Source organism: Sapajus apella, unplaced genomic scaffold (assembly GCF_009761245.1).
Source record: "Sapajus apella isolate SASKATOON/1434 unplaced genomic scaffold, GSC_monkey_1.0 scaffold14, whole genome shotgun sequence".
Classification (NCBI taxonomy): Eukaryota; Metazoa; Chordata; class Mammalia; order Primates; family Cebidae; genus Sapajus; species Sapajus apella.
This window is the reverse complement of record NW_022436954.1, coordinates 4871498-4879352: the sequence shown is the minus strand read 5'-3', so window position 1 is coordinate 4879352 and position 7855 is coordinate 4871498. Positions and strand designations below refer to the sequence as shown.

Below are 7855 nucleotides of genomic sequence, written 5' to 3'. Positions count from 1 at the left end.
TTACGGGCACGCACCACCATGCCCAGCTAATGTTTTGTATTTTTAGTAGAGACGGGGTTTCACCATGTTGACCAGGATGGTCTCGATCTCTTGACCTCGTGATCCACCCGCCTCGGCCTCCCAAAGTGTTGGGATTACAGGCTTGAGCCACCGCGCCCGGCCTGTCTGGATAGGCTTCTAATTAGCGCTGCTTCCACCCTCTTTTCCCTGTAGCCTGTTCTCCACTCTGTAGCCAGAGAGATTTTTCAGAGCTAAGTAGATTGTGTTGGATTACTGATCCAGGCTGTGCAGAGTGTCCCATCTACCTAGGTTTGTAAGCTGAAGCCTCCCCTGTGAAGAGGCTCACATGGTCTGACCTCCCAGGAGCTGCTGGATCTTTATTCCGCTTACACTTCCCCTCCTCACTGGCCTCTTGACATTTCTCAGATACCACTCGGCCTCATGGCCTTCGCACAGATCTTTGGTCCCATCCATCCTGTTAATGCCCCCAGGCCCTTGTGGCTTGCTCCCTCATTCAGGTCTTGGCTGAAATATCACCTCAGGAGGCCTTCCCTTCTCATACCCCCTTTTTTTTTTCTTATTCATATTTCCCACCCCTTGGCATTAATTATTCATTTGTCTCTCCCACAAGAATGCAAGCGCCAAGAAAAGAGGAAATGGTTTTCCCGGTTGTATCCACCGTACCCAGAAGACTGTTTGGCCCATCACAGGTGCACAATAAATATCTGTTTACAGAATGAAGTTCCTCATGCTGCTGGAATGGGGTCCCAAATCCATATGTGCTACTGATGCCTTAGCCCAAAAGACACCTGGGTTTTCTCATAGGCTCAGAAGTAAGAAGACAGACTTCTACTCCGAGCAAAGAAGAGGAAGTCAGTTGTGTAGAAACAGTTTGTAGCCCAAGGCAACTCAGGTGGAAGGTGCTGACTTGAAGCAGCTCTGCCCAGTCACCACGAGTTAAGGCTGGACCAGAGCAGAGTTGCTCGCAGGTCCGCCAGAGACTAAAGGCAAAGGGATGGCATTTTGGTGCAGAAAGTATAAGAGCCTCTAAGCTGCATGCCAACTCCAGACTGGTTTTATTTTTAAGTAAATTATTTTATTTTAGAATACCTTTAGGTTTACAGGAAAGTTGCAAAGATAGTAGAAAGAGTGGCTATATACCACCCTGGCAGTTTCCCTTACATTCATGTACATTTGTCATAACTAGTGAGCCAATTGCGATGCTTGATTATTAACTAAAGTCCCTATTTTGGCCGGGCATGGTGGTTTATTCCTGTAATCCCAGCACTTCGGGAGGCTTAGGTGGGTGGATCATCTGAGGTCAGGAGTTCGAGATCAGCCTGGCCAACATGATGAAACCTCATCTCTACTAAAAATACAAAATTAGCCAGGCATGGTGGCAGGCGCCTATAATCCCAGCTACTACGTAGGCTGAAACAGGAGACTCACTTGAATCCAGGAGGCAGAGGTTGCAGTGAGCCGAGATCTTGCCACTGACTCCAACCTGGGCGACAGAGTGAGACTCTGTCTCAAATTAAATAAATAAATAAATGTCCCTAGTTTATATATATGTTCTTAGTTTTTCCCTAATGCCCTTTCTCCATTTCAGACTCCCACCCAGAATGCCACACTATACTTGGTCATTCTGTCTTCTTTTTTGTTGATTTTAGAGACCAGGTTTTGCTCTCTTGCCCAGGCTAGAGTGCACTGGTGCCATCTAAGCTCACTGCAGCCGCAAACTCCTGGGCTCAAGCCATCCTCCCACCTCAGCCTCCTATCTGGGACTACAGGCATGTATCACCACACCTGGCTCTTTGTTTTGTTTTTTGGTAGAGGTGGGGTCTTGAACTCCTGGCCTCATTTATCAGTCCTCCTGTCTTGATCTCCTAAAGTGCTAGGATTACAGGCATGAGCCAAAGCACCTGGCCCATTCTATCTTCTTAGGCTCCTTTGGATTATGACATTTTCTCAGACTTTTGATCTCTGTTTTGATGACCTTTACAGTTTTCAGGATTACTGGTCAGACGTTTTGCAGAATGTCCCTCAATTGGGGATTGTCTGATGTTCTTCTCATGGCTGGATGGAGGTTCTAGGTTGCGGGGAGGAAGGCTTCAAAGGTGAATGCCCTTCTCAGCACAGCCTGTCAGGGGCAGATGCTGTCAACATGACATCACTGATGATGCTGACCTGGGCCCCTCACTGTAAAGTCCCACACACCTGCTCCCATGCTGTTCTCTTTGGAAGGAAGTCGCTGGTGCAGCCCACGCTTGGGTGAGAGGTTGATTATACCTACATGCATCATCTGGGATTCTCCTGTACAGGAGGTTTCAGACTAATCTTTAAACTGCTTTTTTTGCCCCCCCTTTCCCCTGCTATGTCCAAGGACTAATACATTAATAGCTGTCATCATCACGTACAGGGTATTTCCTTTGAGCTGGGCTGCTGCTGAGTGCCTTGCATGGTTTATTTCATCAAGTCCTTAGAGTAGCCCTCCCTGTGAAATCAATTCTGCTGATGCTTCCTTTTGCAAAGGAGGAAACCAAAGGTCAGAGCCTCCCCTCCCAACTCTAAAGCCTCCTATCTAACCGCTTATGTGGCGACTTGAACACACAGGCATCCCAGACTACACATGGCCAAAGCCAGACTCCTGATTTCCCTTGACCTTTCCCAGTCTTGGTAATGGCACCAGCATCCATCCTGTTACTCCAGCCAGAAACCTGGAGTCATCCATGTCACCCCCTCCCAGTCCATCAGCAACTCTTGGCCATGATGCCTCCCAAACACCATTTCCAAATGTAAGCCAGGGCACCTTCCTCACATAGAGTCCTTCGTCATCCTCCCAGTGCCCTCTGAATAGAGGACAACCCCCGTCCACCAGGCCCATGGTCTGGCTCCACCTGACTTACTACCTTCACTTCTAGTTGCTTTCCCCCTGCCATGCTCACCACCCTTGCGCCACACCTGATCTTCAGTGCCCACATCCCTCTCCCACCCCCAAAGTGAGCTCCTTTTCCTTTAGGATGTGGCCTTTGTATCACCTCCTTCAAGAGCTCTCTCCAACCACCCCACCCAAACCCTGGTTGTTAGCCTCTGTCTGTTGTCTCTTCAGTCATAGCGTTCACTGTTACCTGCAGCAAATGTCTCTGTACCCCAATTGAATTGAGAGCTCCAGGAAGACAGGGACTTATGCTGCCGGACTCATTGTTGCAGCACCCAGCACCCTGGCACGTGGCAGACCCTCAATAAAGGTTGGTTTAAACTTTATTGAGAGTGAGGGTTAAATCACTTGTCCAATGCACACAGATCGGCTGAGAAGAGGTCAGGTTTCTAAACCCCATCATCTGTCTCAGGCCATATTTCAGGACCCTACTCAGATCCCATCTTCCCAACCATCCATACATCATCTGGCTTTTATTAACTTCCTAATATGTATCAGTTCCTGTCCTAGATACAGCATGAACTTAGGTTGGGTCCTACACAGGAACTCTAGTAGGGGAGACAGACCATCACCACACGGCATGACAGGTCTCCCAGGTGCACACAGGAGGGATGTCCACCCTGCAGGAAGAGGTGTCCAAGAAGATGCCCCAAAGGAAATGACAGCTGAGTGGCATCCTGAAGGCATCTGACAAGGATGGATGTTCTTGGCATAGGAAGTAGCATGTGTCAAAAGCAGAGATAAGAGAGAATGTGGCTGATGTTGAGAACCACATGGGACTCAGTGAGGTGCAGCTGGAGGCAATGGGGATGGTGAGTGATGGGGCAGGAGCAGAAGGAAGAGCCCAGGCCCTGAGGAGCCTCACTACTGTGAGCTGGAGCAAGGATGGCACACTCTGTCCAGAGAGACGGGAGCTGGCAAAGGGACTTAGGCAGAGAAGTAAGACAATGGATTTTAGAAAGATCTTCTTACTACAACATGTCAGAGGAAACAAGACCTGCTCTGCAGACTGGCAGATGAGCTTGAAGGCTGCAGCAGCTGTTTAGAAAAGATGTAATGAGGGCATCATAAAGGTAGAGGGGTTGGAGGGAAATAGATTTGAGAGCAACTTCAGAGGTAGCATTAACAAGTTTTAGCAGCTGGTTAGAAAACAGAGTTGAGGCCAGGCATGATGGCTCATGCTTGTAATCCCAGCACTCTGGGAGGCCGAGACAGATCACTTGAGGGCAGGAGTTTGAGACCAGCTAGGCCAACATGGTGAAACTCCATCTCTACTAAAAATACAAAAATTGGCCAGGCATGGTGGTGGGCACCTGTAATCCCAGCTACTTGGGAAGCTGAGGCATGAGAATCACTCAAACCTGGGAGGCAGAGGTTGCAGTGAGCCGAGATTGTGCCACTGCACTCCAGCATGGGCAGGCAACAGAGTGAGACTCCATCTCAAAAAAAAAAAAAAAAAAGGAAAAAGAGAAGGCTTTGGACAATGGCTCATGCCTGCAATCCCAGCACTTTGGGAGCCCAAGGTGGGTGGATCAGAAGGTCAGGAGATGGAGACCATCCTGGCCAACATGGTGAAACCCCGTCTCTAGTAAAAATGAAAAAATTAGCTGGGCGTGGTGGCAGACGCTTGTAATCCCAGCTATTCGGGAGTCTGAGGCAAGAGAATCGCTTAAACCTGGGAGGCAGAGGTTGCACTGAGCTGTGATTGCACCACTGCACTCCAGCCTGGCGACAGAGCAAGACTCCATCTCCAAAAAAAAAAAAAAGGGGTGGGGAGGCTGGGCATAGTGGCACACGCCTGTAATCCTAGCACTTTGGGAGGCTGGGTGAGACAGGTGGATCACCTGAGGTGAGGAGTTCGAGAGCAGCCTGACCAACATGGTGAAACCCCGTCTCTTAAAAAATAATAAATAAATAAAGAGGCCACATGCAGTGGCTCACACCTGTAATCCCAGCACTTTGGAAAGCTGAGGCGGATGGATCACCTGAGGTCAGGAGTTCGAGACCAGCCTAACCAACAGAGTAAAACCCCATCTCTACTAAAAATACAAAATAGGTGGGTAGTGCACACCTGTAATCTCAGCTACTCAGGATGCTAAGGCAGGAGAATCACTTGAACCTGGGTGATGGAGGTTGCAGTGAGCCTGGGCAACAAGAGTGAAACTCTGTCTCAATAAAAAAGAAAAACAGTTGAAAGAGAGTCAAGGACAGACAGACTGACTGCCCTGTGTGAACATCCCTACAGGAGATTTGGACAGGACTTAGAGCTATTCCAACTGGAAATGGAATATAGGGGTCTGGGTAGAGCTCAGAAGACTGATCTGGGCCAGAGATGGAGATGTGGGCCTCCCCACCATGTGGGAGAGCTGATGCTGGGGAGAGCTGAACTCATCCCTCGCTGGGCTCATCTCCTTCCTGATCACATGGGCACCTGCAGTCCATGCCACACAGCTCATGCTTGCTTCTGTTCAGTCTCTGCCACCTCATTTGTGGCTCACCTTCATTCTGACTGCATCTCTGTCCAGCAACACTGCCGGCAGAAGCTGCCCTGTATTTCTCATTCTTTTTCCACACCTTGCACTCACTAGCACAGGGTCTGTTGAATACTGAGCTTGATGGTGATGAGAATAAACAAGCACTAAGAATAGTGTCTGTTTTGTAGAAGGCCTAATGTTAAGCCTTTATGTCCTTTTATTGCATTCTCTGGATGACCCAACAAAGTATGTAACAGGAACCCTGCTTTACAGATGAGGAAGCAGGCAAAATAGAAGACCATGCTTGAAAAGCAACACCGCTAGCAAATGGAGAAGCACGGCTTTGAACTTAGCTGAGTCAGGAAACAGGAGCCTCTGGGGACAGTTTTGAGCGGACGTGATTCTTGGCTCAGTAGTAGAAAGAACCAACAACTAGTAGTGTCCAAGGTAGAACCAGGGCCCCTCAGGAAGCAGGGGAGACGTGGTCTTTAAGGAGCCTTCCATCTTGAGTGCTTATGGATGAATCTGCTGATGCCGTTTTTTGGGGGGTTTTTTGTTTGTTTGAGACAGAGTCTTGCTCTGTTGCCTAGGCTGGAGTGCAGTGGCCTGATCTCGGCTCACTGCAACCTCCACCTCCCAGGTTGAAGCGATTCTCCTGCCTCAGCCTCTCAAGTAGCTGGGACTACAGGCAACAGCTACCACACTGAGCTAATTTTTTGCATTTTTAATTGAAGCGGGGTTTCACCATGTTGGCCAGGTTAGTCTCGAACTCCTGACCTCAAGTGATCCACCCGCCTCAGCCTCCCAAAGTGCTGGGATTACAGGCGGGGACCACTGTGCCTGGCCTTATTTGCTGATAGCCTTGGCAAAAGTCCCTCAGCTACTTCAGAGAAAGGGAGAGAAGCTAGCCAAAAGAAAAAGAATAATTTAAGAAAGTAGATTTCAGTGGGAAGAGGGCTTCCGAGGATCCAAAGGGATGGAGTAGGAGCAGTGGGAGTGATTTTCAGGGAGGAAATGGTAATATTAAAAGCAGCAAGAACAACTTCCTAGGCATGGGATGGCAGGGGCTGCTGAGCACTGTGGAAAGGGCATAAGGAGCTGAATCACCACTGAACATGGATTTCTTCCTTTATTCTCCATTTACTGAGTGCCCATCAGTAGTAGCCTGGCATGAGACCAGCAGCTGTTGGGGGAGCACAGGACAGCGCAGGGTGAAGTAACAGTCTCTTCCTTTCGGAGACACACAGTGCAATCCTCAGAGACAAGATAAAGAGCCAAGTGGCTGAAAGGGCCAAACATATGCAAGGCTAGGTGATAAGAGCATGAGAACCAGCAGGGAAGGCCCAGCCTTCCCCACCAGCACACCGGGAGGAGCAGCCAGCGCCTAAGGAGAATCACAAAGAAACCACTGAAGCCCAAAGATGGTGAGCAGAACAGCCAGAGGGAGGAATCTGCACAACTCGAAAAGGGAGATTGACAAGTGTTCTCTCCATTTATTGGTAAAAAGGTGATAAAAGAAATGTGCTCCTTGGCCCGGCACGGTGGTTCACACCTGTAATCCAAGCACTTTGGGAGGCCGAGGCGAGCGGATCACATGAGGTCAGGAGTTTGAGACCAGCCTGGCCAACATGGAGAAACCTCGTCTCTACTAAAAATACAAAAAATTAGCCAGGTGTGATGGTGGGTACCTGTAATCCCTGCTACTCAGGAGACTGAGGCAGGAGAATCACTTTTATCAAGAGGCAGAGGTTGCAGTGAGCCAAGATTGTGCCATTGCATTCCAGCCTGAGTGACAGAGTGAGACTCCATCACAAATATATATATATATAAAAGAAAAAAAAAAGAAATGTGCTCCTTTATTAAAGAGAGAGCACAGGGAAAGAAAACAGGAGTCCTGTGCTTACCCAGTACACAGTGTGTGCAGTACTGGGCCTGTGAACACATCCACATCCACGTGGAGGTATGCATGCAGGCATCAGGTGTCTCTGCCTCAGGTGAACCAGCCTCAGGCTGTCTGTTGAGGGTACATGCAACCGTGCTTTTGTGTGGGTGTCAACAAGCAACTCAGCCTGGGTTCTCTTGACCTCTACTCCATGTGGCCGGTTTCCCTTACACGCTGGATACAATCACCTGAATTTTAGATTTGAGAGGATGCAGTCTCTGGTCACTGGGAGCTTGAACTCCCTGAGAACAGCAGGATGAAAAGCCCAGTGAGGCTGGGTGTGGTGGCTCACACCTGTAATCCCAGCACTTTGGAAGGCCAAGGAAGGTGGATCACTTGAGGTCAGGAGTTCAGGACCAGCCTGACCAACATAGTGAAACCCCATCTCTACTTAAAAATTAACCAAGCAAGCCGGGCGCGGTGGCTCACGCCTGTAATCCCAGCACTTTGGGAGGCCGAGGCGGGTGGATCACGAGGTCAAGAGATCGAGGCCATCCTGGT

At 49.2% G+C, this 7855-nt stretch overlaps 1 protein-coding gene across 1 annotated transcript in view; it reads left to right on the top strand.

The window, feature by feature from the left end:
* PACS1 (phosphofurin acidic cluster sorting protein 1) overlaps positions 1–1254 on the top strand; it is a 188870-nt gene extending 187616 nt beyond the window's left edge. Inside the window, exon 24 of the mRNA XM_032282763.1 lies at positions 632–1254. Within this exon, the coding sequence (XP_032138654.1) occupies positions 632–789 (158 nt within the window). The 3' untranslated portion in view covers positions 790–1254. The remainder of the gene's footprint in view (positions 1–631) is intronic.
* Positions 1255–7855: the final 6601 nt, after the last annotated feature.